Genomic DNA, 12,974 nt, shown 5'->3' on the forward strand with positions numbered 1-12,974 from the left:
ATAGTTTTTCCTATGCCTTCTTGAGTGGTTTTTCTACATATATTCTTATCCCCATTTTGTACAGTTACAAATTTCCCATGTTAAATTCCTATGGAAATTAGGACCCTACCTGGTAGACCACCTCGTCTATCTGTAGGTCCATCATCTTGGCGGCTGCAGCTGGTTGCGGTGATCCAGATGAGGACTTTCAAAAGCCTTGTCGAATCTCGGGATGTTTGTTTGTTTGTTTTTGATTGGGGTCAACGCAGGGGAATCGTGTAATTCCGCATAACAGCCACCTCGGCGAATGAAATGGAATAGTATGGAAATACACAGAGGGCCACTCCTCCTACTCCTCTGCCGCCGAGAGCACGTCGTGTCACGGCCCAGCTAGTCGAGTCTTTCCGAACGGAACAGTACAGGGCCTCAACGACAGCGGACGTTGTAGGGCTCTCTCTCCAGTGGATGTGGCCGCTCCCGTGCCATGCCGAGAGGAGAGAGAGATGCTTTCGTCGATAATGCCGCACCTGCCACTCAGCAGCCGCAGCCACCGAGCCCAGCCATTGCTAGCCGGCAAAATAAATACATCCACTAAAAAAATAGAAGAATAAATAAGAGCGCCAACGACAAACGACGACACTATGAAGAGGCTGGTGCCATTTTTTTTCGGGTCGGGAGGTGATGGTGATGTCTCCCAATGGGAGAGGTTCTCGCTACCGTTCAGATGGAGGAGCCAGCTGACCCACTGAGGTTGACGTCAGAACGCCTGCATCAAGTTGGCGCAAGGCACCGGAAATTACGTTGGAACATTCAAATTAAAATGGCAGTTTTAAGCAGGCGCGCTTTTCCACAGAATTAATGTATTTGCCATAGGAACCAAAGCATTCACAATCTGTCAGTAAAGGCACGTACATTCAAGTAATGAAACTTCAACAAACTTTGAAATGCACTTGATTCAATTTAACTTTAGAACACTTAACTCAAATTAAAAATCGGGGGGGGGGGGGGGGGGGGGTTGATTTAAGGCTATAAATAAATTTGACATGACTTGCTTTTTTTTTAAATACGCAAGAGTTGTGATTTTACAACAAAGTAAAACTCATTCGATCATGATTTACTAAACTTTCAACCATATGTGATAATGGTTCACAGCAACTTCATTTTGTACTATATTTTGAACTATTTCAACCATATGGTATTGGTTCACAGCAACGTCATATTGTACTGAATTTTGAACTATTAGTTTAATGAGCTACAATCGCGCAAAAATAACTTTATTTTGAAGGCTAAAACCGGAATTTAGCTATTATCCAAGGCACTTGGCCTTCAATTTGCCCTGAGACAGAATATAATAATAATGACGATGCACTCTGAAACTGATGCTTCACTGTTCAGACAAAGACAGCTTCTGATACTCTTCTAAAACGCTCATTGATAAATTATATTGATCAGAAATGCGCATAAGAGTAAAAGTCACATTCAATCATTGATGAAAGTATTTAGGAGTGTTTACTTACATAACAATACTGATGTGGCTATTTAATCTTTTTTTTTATTTATCTATAAGTTGCATGATAAATCATCACATCAGTTCGATTTACAATTGGGGGGGGGTCTGATATATAATAATGGTAACAACGTTTATTTGTGTGCTGCTTCAATCTTGGTTAAAGTATGCAATTACACAAGTGATGACTTTCTCCGGTCATGTGCTAGGTTTGAGTTAAAAATGTGTCAAAGCAACAGACAAAATACTGAAAATATGGTTTAAAATCAATTTCACAAATGATTTTAAATTGATGCAAGTCACAAGACCGATTGAAAAGCACTGAATGAAGAAAGCATATTGTGTTATGTGTAGACATGTGCCGATTACCGGTTTCAAGGTATACCGTGGTATGAAAAAGTCAAGGTTTCAAAACTACAAAAAATTTCCGTCATCCCGTTCCTAAGGTATTGGCTATTTTTATTGTAAAAAAAAAAAAAAAAAATGCATGGAGAAATCCCTCGCTTGCAACTGCAAGGCTCAACCCTCCCCCATCGGTTGTTGCTCTGTGTCAGCTAGTCAGCTGTGCTACACGATGGCCGGAGGAAGTGAAACTCCTGAACTTTTTTCCCTACTGAAGTAAACGAAATCACTGGTATGGGAACACTTCAGCTACAAAAAAGTTCAAGACAGCCGCGGCTTAGAGGAGGGCCAACAGACATGTAAAACATGTTTGCGGAGGAGGGAATACCTCCAGTATGATTTCACATTTAAACAAAATTCAAGGTTAGTAAACACTGTCATGAACGTTTCCCTCCAACTCCAGCGTGTTTGGTGTGTCTAGCGGTGGTAAACGTGTTTTTTTTCTCTCTGGCAAATGTCTGTGTTGAGAAAGGGCGTGTGTGTATAATGTAAACATGATAAGAGTCATACACACGTGCTTTTTATGGAAAATAATTCAATTAATTTTGTTCAGATGGTAATAATGTTGAGCTGTGGCTGTAGGGTCACCTGAAGGACTGCATTTATTATACCGGCATATGCCTAACAGCAATACTAATGTGGCAATCTTTTTTTTTTGTTTTTTTTGATAAGTTACATGATAAATAATCACATCAGGTTGATTTACAATTAGGGGGGAAAAGTCTGGTATATAATAATGGTAACAATGTTTATTTGCGTGGTGCTTCAATCTGGGTAATAGTAGTATGCAATTAAAAATATCTGCTGTCATGTGCTAGGTTTGAGTTAAAAATGTGCCAAGGCAACAAATACTGAAGATATGGTTTAAAGTCAATTTCACATGATTTTAAATTGATGCAAGTCACAAGAACGATTGAAAAGCACTGAATGTATATTGTGTTATGTGGCGCAATGAACTAAAGCTCACCACAAGTGTGTGTGCTTGGGGGGGGGGGGGGGGGGGTCTGCAAGCTATTAGACTACTGAAGTCAATTGCCATTTCTTTGGCACAATGTTACTGACTCGTATTAAGACGACCACTGCAGAGGAGGATCATTTAGTTTGAAGGCAATTATCCGTGTTCAAGGGTCAACAAGTAACGGGAAGTCATCATAATAGCCAGCCATGGTGTCAGGGAGAAAGATGGATCCAACAGTGGTTAGATTAAATAAAATTTTCAAATTTCAAACTCTAAACCAAGTTGCCTGTTCTCGGCCATCCTTTTTCTGAGCAAATGTTTTTCTACTTCGCATTAGAATGTAATTCTACATTTCAAATTTAGCCTCTCAAAACGATAGTGGGCTTTTAGTCATTTCTGCGCTGGGTTGGTGGTCACCAATCTACTAGTAGTTGCAGCATTGCATTTTTGTAGAGCATTACCAATCGGCACCACAAGGTGGCAGTGTCCATCATCCAACTATAATTTGTACCTGACAGTAACTATTATAGCCCAACAAGTGCAATTATGCCAAAAACAAATTTATCAGATAAGTCGGGTGAAATTGATTTTGGTGACAAAGGAAGTCAACAAGACAGTCCTTTTTTGCCCAATTTCAACTGATTCCAACTTTCAGGATATGCGCAGTATGTTTCAATTTGTCAGCTACTGGTGAAGCTCTGATATTAACAGAATGCTGCTTTGTCATTTAAATGCAAAAAAAACATTTATTGCAATACACAGGGTTGAATTATGCTGCACTCATTGCTGCCAGACATATCAACACAATGGGGTAGCTGGTACTGGAATACCTTCAATGTACATCATGAAATGGGTTTTGAGGTGACATCTAAATAGCTCACCTGGAGTCAGATGAGCTATAAGCTGTCCAGAGTTCCCCGTCTTCAACTGTTTTAATTTAAAACATAAACAGAGACCAACCCCAATGGAGGAAAAAAAGTGACAAAAAGGCATGATCTCAGTTAAGGCCAGCATTAAATGGTAAATCAGAAAATACACATTCGCATAAAATCAAACAATTTGGGGAAAACAATCATGTTTTGTCAATTTTTTTGGTATTTTGCTCTTTGAAAAATCAGTTGACTTTTCATGACAGGCACATGTTTAGATAACAGAAAAAAGAACATACGCCATAATTACTCTAAGAGGTGGTCTGGAGTAATAAGCCAATGAGGGGAGGAAAAGGTTAATTTCGAAGGCCACCAAGAGTAACGGCAAAACTTGAGGGGTTCATACCCTGAAATTTTAGTGATTGTCTGGTATCTAAAAAAAAAAAAAAACAGTATGGAAAAGGAACCGTTTTTCAGTGGTAGCTATTTTTGATTGATCAGGGGGTGATTGTATGAAGCAGGTCTAAGAGTTGAGATGATGGGGGGAAAACAGCTGAGGGGCTAAAAGTGCAACTAGATCAGTCCGTGTTTGCTTTGAAGAACAACAGATCAGACCATTTGAGACAACCAAGGGGGTGCTGAGTGTTGGAATGAAGATAGGTTAGTGGGAGGCGGCCAAAACGTGTACAGGGTAGACCCACACCGGGAGACGGGGTGAGTTCATCATATCAGTAGAACACGACACTGGACTTTCCTCCAGGGGGGTTGAGGACCCTGTTGTGAGAGCGAGGCTTGGGTCCTAGGTGAGGCTCATGGTTCTTTAGGTCTTCGGGAGGTGGAGCGGACGTGGAGCAGGTCGTGGCGGAAGCAGGCTCGGGGGCAGCTGGCTCAATAGGAGGCTCTTCCTTAGCTGGCACAATGGCTGGTGAGGCAATTTGCTCCTCAACCTCAGCCTGAATACCCTTGGCCTCAGGAGGCTGGCTGACTTTGGCCTCAATTGCTTAAAGATGAAAAAAAAAAAAAGCATTTTGAAAATGGCAGAAGTAGTAGTCTAAATCCATGTTTGTGGAAGGCTGTAAACCACATGTATAGCATCGAGACATGCATCAAAGTTAAATTGAGACTAAAGCACGTTTGTGATTTAAAAAGAAATGTTGCAATGAATATTTCAATATTTTTGTGTAAGTTGCTCACCTGGTGTTTCAGGTTCAGATGCTACAGATAGATTGTCCTGCAAAATAAAAATCAAAATGAAAACAAATGCTACTCAAAAGCTTTATGTCTAAAGCTATTTGGCCAAGACACTTAATTGAAATTAGGACTAGCTGAATGCCAGAGTAATGATGAGTAATGTTCTTTCTAAATCAGAACATTATATTTCAGTAGCATTTTGTAACAAACTGTATCACTCGGGAGTTCGGGTATCTGGGAATTGCACCCAGTAAGGAAGCTGACTCAGGTTTGTCCACATAATTTCCTTTCCCTTAGGGCTTGGCGATATGGCCTAAAAATAACATCTGATTTACGATTTCTTTCCCCTCCTTCTCCTTTAAGGCGACAATACAAACTAATGAAAGCTTAAAAAGTTTAGGAAATGTCAATGTAAATAAAGTGCAAAACTTTGTGCTGTCAGTCACCAAACACAATAACAAATAATAAGGAAAGAAACTCTCAAGATGGAATAATCTATTGAATAACTAGATGCTAGATTTCCATTTTTGGCAAACAATAACAAACTCGATATATTTTTTTCCATTCATTAACAATAAAAATTCAATTCATAATGTCAATTTATTGCCCAGCCTACTTTACAATTATGGTAAATAGAGAAGGAACTGCGTTTCAGGCGTTTCTTCAAATACATCCACAGGTTCATCTGTAATTCAAACAAATATTGTTGACTGTATTAAGTTGTTAACCTTTTTAAAGCTTTAAAAGACACCAGGTCATCATCTATGTTTTGCCATATTTTACAAGTAAATTATGTAAACGTCTGACTTTGTTTCATAAGATATTTTTCATTACGTTCTTCAAACACTTGCCTCTTGTTATTCTGGCATTTAGCAAATCGAAAACTCTTAATCCCATCTGAACTAGAACAAGAAAAGATTTAGTCTGACTTAATAATAGACAATGAGGAGGAAAACATGTCTCTTTTTATATAGTCATGTTTTAACTGTGTATCAAATGGACTTCCCATCAAGTATCAGTGCTGAACACCGATCAATAAATTACCCACGTTTAGTCACAAGAGAAAGGTAAAACTAAAATATGAAGTGGGCTTCACCTTTGGTTTATTTGGGTGACTTCGGCTTTGGACATCCGCACAATCCCCAGACCCAAATATGTTACTGCTTGGTCCACCTGGAGGAATGGGTCTCTGTGGTTGGACTGGAGGCTCAGGTTCCCCAAAAATTCCACTGCTCTTTCCACCTAAATATCATCAACGCAATATTTATTCTTTTTTTCCATCTCAGTTTGTTTTACATTGTACATGACTGTGGGGAAAACGTTGTGTTTGACTTCTTAGGAGAGATTATAATACAGTGTTTTGGAAATTAAAGAAAGGACTTAAAATATTATATAACATTTTAATGTAAGAACTATTGTTTGTTCTGACAAAGCATCATGTGATAATTATATATGATTTTGGCTGTGAAAAGTACTCTGTCAACCGTTTAATTTACAGTGTATCACAAAAGTGAGTACACCCCTCGCACGTCTGCCGATATTTAAGTATATCTTTTCATGGGACAACACTGACAAAATGACATTTTGACACAATGAAAAGTAGTCTGTGTGCAGCTTATATAATAGTTAATTTTTTGCCCTCAAAATAACTCAAAATATAGCCATTAATATCTAAACGCCTGGCAACAAAAGTGAGTACACACCTTACAAACTACATACATCCCTAAATGTCCAAATTGAGTACTGCTTGTCATTTTCCTTTTCAAAATGTCATGTGACTCGTTACAGGACTGCTGTCAGCATTGCTGCAGAGATTGAAGAGGTGAGGGGGGGGTCAGCCTGTTAGTGCTCAGACCATACGCCGCACTCTACATCAAATTGGTGTGCATGGCTGTCACCACAAGAGAAGACCTCTTCAGAAGACGGTACACAAGAAAGCCCACCGAAAGCCCACAGACCATAGGACATGGTTCCAGTAATCCATGTGTTTTGTTGACATGTGAGTAAACTGTTTGCAGGCTTTCTTGTGTACAGTCTTTAAAAGAAGCTTCCTCCTGGGGTGACATCCATGCACACCAATTTGATGTAGAGTGCGGCGTATGGTCTGAGCACTAACATGCTGACCCCCCACCACCACCACCACCTCTTCAATCTCTGCACCAATGCTGACTGCACTCCTGTAACGAGTCACATGACGTTTTGGAGGGAAAATGACAAGCAGTATTTAATTTGGACATTTAGGGATGTACATAGTTTCTATGGGGTGTACTCACTTTTGTTGCCAGGGGTTTAGATATTAATGGCTACATTTTGAGTTTTGAGTTATTTTGAGGGAAAAATATAATAATTCTATTATATAACCTGCACACAGACTACTTTTCATTGTGTCAAAGTGTCATTTTTTTTCAGGGTTGTCTCATGAAAAGATATACAGTACTTAAATATCTGCAGAAATGCGAGGGGTGTACTCACTTTTGTGATACACTGTAGCAAGCATGCTAGGTTCGTATGAATATTTTGGTTATTTTTAATTTATGACCGTTAATGTTGACTCCAAATCCAGTAAGTAACGCTGCAGGCCTTAGTCCTCGACGGGTCGAACCTTAAAATTTGTTTGTGTAGCTATGATTTCTTAGACCCTTTATCATATTAGATCACACTTTGCACACCGTCTCCTATGAATAACACACGACCCACAGATAGTACGCTTAACTTGCAAAATGCTTAGCAAAGAGGCATCTTAAGTTCCCGAGGAGAACAGTGGCGATGGCAACCCTCCCACTTCAAATGGATTGGACGTCTAGCAGAGTCACTAGCAGCCACTTGGACTAAGTCTACACTACGACGGATAATGGCCTTAAACGTGTAAGTAGTTAGATTATTGGTTGGTTGGATTGGTTGCTACACGGACAACGTAGGCTGGTAATATCACCCAACGCTTAATATGGACTGCTGTCCCCGTACAACTATCGGATACTAAGGAAGTGATGTCTTTTAGTGCGGCACGGCGGCATTGTAAAAAATGGAGGCGGACGATCAAGACTGGCATTCCTGCTTTCTTTCCCACAGTCATTGTTTACAATTTATTATCTATAGTGTTTGTTTTAGCGAGTCATTTTTGACTCCTTTGATGAGTGCATCTGCCTCTCCGCCAACCCATAATTTTAAATGTGGTACTAGCAGGCTCGCTCGATCGAAGTGAAGCGCTGATAATGCATTCACATATTTCTTGAACCTTCAAAACGTGTGTTGCAATAATATGGTTCAATTCAAAACAGTATATAAAAATGCGTAGGGGAAAACTAAACCCCGAAAAGTGAACTGCGTGGTAGCCAAAGTCACAGAGGCGCTTGATCAGTTTCATTTTGATGACATTTTCGCCTGTCAAACCTGTCGCCGCTTTCAGATGCGCCACTGTTATGCACAAGCCCTCCTGGCTGCGTTTTCCACTTCCAGCAAATATACGCAGCACCACACCATATGTTCCTATTTGTTATTTTCCAAGTGGTGAGTGCGCAACTGAGCATCGATTGTAACATCTCAAGTAACAATGTCAGGCTTTCGTTTTTGTGCTTTTCTAAAGGTTTATTTCAATCACAACTAGGCGACTGCTCGTAAAAGCCAAGTGTGCCCTAAGTCCCTTCACTCTCGCTCCCGTGTGATGCGTTCAGTTGTGATCACGAAACAGTTCCCGACCCCTTGTCTAGAAGATGTAGTAATTTCGAAATTTTCCCACGAGTAATGAGTAAACGAGTAAACCGCAGGGGCAATGACATAACACACGAGGCTTCTCCTTTCTACACATGCGTGGTTTGCGCAAATACAGGCGTACCTTGCAGAAGCAGGGGGGCCTTAAACACACCTTAAACGTAGTGTGGTCAGGTATAAAAATAGGCCAAATGCCCTTGAGAAAATTATCCGTCCAAGTGTAGGCGTAGCCTGAGTAAATAGCAGATGTCTGACCTTGATAAAATCTTTTAGAAATTGATTGAGAAATAAGCTACTTCTGAATTAATTTTTTAAATTAAAGTTTTCCCTATTCAAACACCAGAGCATGCTTTTGTTGGTTATTTTTAATGTTAATGTGTTATTAATGAGAAATGACCACTTTACGTTATCCGTTTTGAAGTTGCGTTTGGTCACCCATTTTCAAAGAGCCAAAAATAGCAAAAGGGCGTGCCAAACATCATGATTTCATTTCAAAGGGTAAGGTTTCATCCAATCATCTCCCAGAAGTGGCAATAGCAACGAAATTCAGTGCGTTTATTGGTTTACAGACGCGAAAGCGTCATGTCCTTCAGCAGCATGCTTAGGTCTGAAGGGGTTAATGTTAATGCAATGACTTTGATGGGAACGTCACCCCTACCAACATGGCCGCCCTGGGGCCATTTTGATGAGCCAATGAAAGGTGTTTTCATGCTTCTGCCGTTGATCAAAATGAGTTTGTATATTTTTTCCAAAAATGCATCGGCAGAGTAACAACATCGACTGATACCACATAGCCAGGTATTGTAATCAGTGCGTCAGAATTTTTTTTAGATTGTCACTTTGCTGCATCCATCCCATGCTTGCCTCACCTGGAGGGTTGGAGCGCCTTTGGGATTTCTGGGGCTCCTCTGGCGAAGAAAACACATTAGAGGCCATCTTATTGGATCTTCTAGGTTGTGGGGCTTCCTCTTCATAGCCACCAAACAGATTACTCGACCCACCACCGGGAGGCCGCAGCACCCTGCAGAGAAGAGTCTTAGCTTCAAAGGGAATTAGGTTTTAAATCCAATTATATTAGCTCTAACCTCTTTAATGTGGATTTGTACATACAATTGAGAATTATCAATGGCATCCTACTGTTCTACATGTTAGTTTTTCCCTATATTGTGCTGTGAGGGATCACTTTGGCCGTGCTATGAGATTTTTCTTCCAAAAATGTAAAGTCACGTTTAAGCAAAGGCTGCAGTTAAAATTGTAGAATGTAAAGTGTAGACAGTCCACGATGACAGACATGCTCATATGGTAGGAAAGAGCGCCATATCGTGACAAAATCGGCGAGACTTTCACCAGTTGCCATATACCAAAATATTTATAAATTTGACTATTCTGTAGTGCACAACAGAGCTCACCAAAATCAGAGTAGACATAGATTAATTCAAATCGTTTAACGTGAGCAATGTGGCCGAGTAGCATGGGAGCTAGCACAAAGACAAGTGACGGAGCTGCACACTTCCGCAGGCGCAAGACAACGCCTGCTCCCTGACCAATATTTCTCAACGTATGCTTACCAGGATAACTTTATAACACGCCAGATAAAGCTGAACTAAACACAAAAATAAACTACGGGAAGGGTATGGGTGTCATATTTGAAGACAGAGTGGGGGACAAAAAAAACGATTCTAAAAGCTGCTACTTATCTTTTAACTCACATGACATGAGCTAGCAAGTCGTTTCCTCAATGTAAAATACGCTTCGACACCATAGTTTTTACTCACCTTGAGCTCGGTTTTGATCCTTCCAACCCTTGAAACATATTCGTCGAAGTCATCGCAGCTTTTGTTGTGAGCCTTCAAGTTTCCGAAGACAACTTCGTCACTCTGCCAACTGGACGACTTGTAGGTTCCTCCTTGTCTCGTCTGCGCCCACCCAAACTCTTTTGCAAAGATTGTCAATCGTAGCAAGAGCGACACCTCGCGATATGTGCCGAAATGTGATGTGACGTCTGTGATGGGATGCGTTTGATTTGGTTCACAGGGCAGTCCTTTAACAAACGTTTTTGCCATGTAATTTACAAAAATATTTTACCTCTTTTACTAACATCAATCAGACAGACAGACAGACAGACAGACAGACAGACAGACAGACAGACAGACAGACAGATAGGAAAACACAGACATGGCTGAAAAATCAGTTTCTGCTCTTGCAACCCTCTTTAAAATAAACTGCTGTATTTTAAGCCAAAAGAACTGTTGTATTTGATAGAACAATATGTCTACATGCTGCCATAGCAGATTCATGGCGCATTAAGCCCCCAAATTGTTTTTGATTTGTCCGTTTTACCCTGGAAACCCCCGTGTACAGACATCGCGCAACCGCTTTTGTTTCAACCTAGCCATAAAAAGAAGGTAAGTAATTGTATTTATTATTCGAAATGTCTGTCATTTTTGGCTTAGAATCATTAAATGATGTCTAATATTTAGTTTAAAACAAAACAAAACAACAACTTTAAAAATTATTCTCGACCCTTGTTTATATTACCATGTTTGGGGGTCTCAGAGCGGAACTTCAAGTCACCTGAGTGTTTTCCGCCATAGATGGATGGATGGATGGATGGATGGACGGACGGACGGACAGACAGACAGACAGATAGATGGATGGCAGATGGATGCAGTATTTCCAAGTTGTCTTTTTTGAGGGATTTTGATGAGTGATGCCACTCCAGCTCCATTGTTGTTTTGGTTAGAGAACGTGGAAAACGGAAGTTGCGAGCAGAAATGCACAAGTAAAGCGGAAGTACCTAGGAAACTTGTGATCGGTGTTTCCAGAAATTTATAGACAAGTTCCTTAGGTGCTTCCACTTTACTTCCTTATGTCTGCAAGCAACTTCCGTTTTAGAATTTCTCCATCCAAAACAGCAGTAGAGCTGGAGTAACTTTACTAATCCCTTAAAAAAGAATTTGGAAATACCGGATCCATCTGCCATCATCGCGACAAGGGAGGACAATCTGTTCATGAAGGCAGATGTGGAACCAAGCTCGTGCCACCACAAAGAACAGGTGTTTTTGTAGCTATGTTGCCGCTGTGTTATGGAAGGTATGTTCTTCCAATCCCTGCATTTTCATGTGTCCGATGCTCAAAAAAATACTAAAGCTAAAATCTTGCGCAGGAAACGACTTGTTGCCTTTTATATTGTCATTACGATGATGATTGTAATTATGATGATCTACTGTATCTGCTGCTAGCTTGTTGCTAATCAGTACATGTAGATGGCACAATAATGTCAACGCAAAAATGGAAGTGTTACAAGTTTTTTTTGTTCGTTTGTTTACAGTTGGAAAATGCTGTTAGGCATGGGAAAACAAGTTTATGTGCCTCACATCAACACTTAAAGTACATTGATGGACATACTCTATATCGAGACTACGTGTGTTGTACCCGTGGGCGGCCGAGAGGCTGGGACAGACTGTTGTACCAGCTTTTTAACTGCAGCAACTTTAAGATACGCTATTGGAGCTGGAATTACCAAGGACAGCGTAAGAAAGCCTGTCTGTAGGCCGCCGAGGATCTGCGTAATGTCGGGTCAAAGTTTGGCGAGGCTATCAAGCCGCTCCGGAGCGCTGCTGTCTGATATCACATGCTCGTATGTGATTTTTTTCTAATAATTTTATAAATTGTGATTTATTTACCTGTTTTGCACATGCACCAATCATTTTAAATAAAACAAGAAATTGAATCATGTTGTCCAAATGTTCTATTGCGATCAATATCTGCAATAAAAAGGAATGACATACATTTTTTTTTATACGTACATACTTGTAGTATTTCCTTGTAACAACAAAATCTGTGTTAGCGCTTCTGCATTCGGCAAATGTAACATAATTTGTAATTTCATCTCATTTTGGTCACTCACACGGCGTATCAATCTGTACCTCGCGTCAACACAGGCTGACAGGTTGTTATAATTGTGCCCATGAATGATCAACAAAGTGATAAGAACAATCATACAATCTCATCTATGTCTCATCTACGTTGTGCTGAATCCATTTTTGGAGATTCCGTGTGGTTTGCAGTTTTAACCTTGTCAACACACTGCGCACTTCTACCACAATTCATGTTGTTCTTTCTGAACCGGAAGTTCAGAGCAGACATTTTCCAAGATGGCGCCGCCCATATTTCGCTCAGGAAACTATTGCTATCTAATGAGTACGAACTCATGTTCCTTCCTGGTGCTTAAGTAGAGAAAAATAATTTATATATGTAAAACATATATACAGTAAATCATAAAAGTACACTAGTTTGATCAAAGCCACACAGTACTTTTTCATACTTTTAATTTTATTTTTTTTAAAGGATCATTCCG

At 40.1% G+C, this 12,974-nt stretch overlaps 2 protein-coding genes across 13 annotated transcripts in view; both read right to left on the reverse strand.

Annotated features, from left to right (window-relative positions):
- mapk8ip3 (mitogen-activated protein kinase 8 interacting protein 3) overlaps window positions 1-729 on the reverse strand; it is a 91,585-nt gene extending 90,856 nt beyond the window's left edge. For all 12 annotated transcript variants that reach the window (XM_057860860.1, XM_057860858.1, XM_057860863.1 and 9 more), the window contains exon 1: window positions 110-729. In XM_057860860.1, the coding sequence (XP_057716843.1) occupies window positions 110-145 (36 nt within the window). In that variant the 5' untranslated portion in view covers window positions 146-729. The remainder of the gene's footprint in view (window positions 1-109) is intronic.
- A 3,412-nt stretch (window positions 730-4,141) lies between these two features.
- Window positions 4,142-10,567, reverse strand: jpt2 (Jupiter microtubule associated homolog 2). The gene is made up of 5 exons (XM_057860556.1): window positions 10,390-10,567; window positions 9,484-9,635; window positions 6,003-6,148; window positions 4,910-4,946; window positions 4,142-4,715 (listed from the first exon to the last, which is right to left on the reverse strand). Exons 1-5 carry the CDS (start codon window positions 10,440-10,442, stop codon window positions 4,444-4,446), a joined length of 660 nt encoding a protein of 219 aa, XP_057716539.1. The 5' UTR covers window positions 10,443-10,567; the 3' UTR covers window positions 4,142-4,443.
- Between the last annotated feature and the right edge of the window lie 2,407 nt (window positions 10,568-12,974).

Source organism: Corythoichthys intestinalis, chromosome 16 (assembly GCF_030265065.1).
Source record: "Corythoichthys intestinalis isolate RoL2023-P3 chromosome 16, ASM3026506v1, whole genome shotgun sequence".
In the NCBI taxonomy this organism is placed as follows: Eukaryota; Metazoa; Chordata; class Actinopteri; order Syngnathiformes; family Syngnathidae; genus Corythoichthys; species Corythoichthys intestinalis.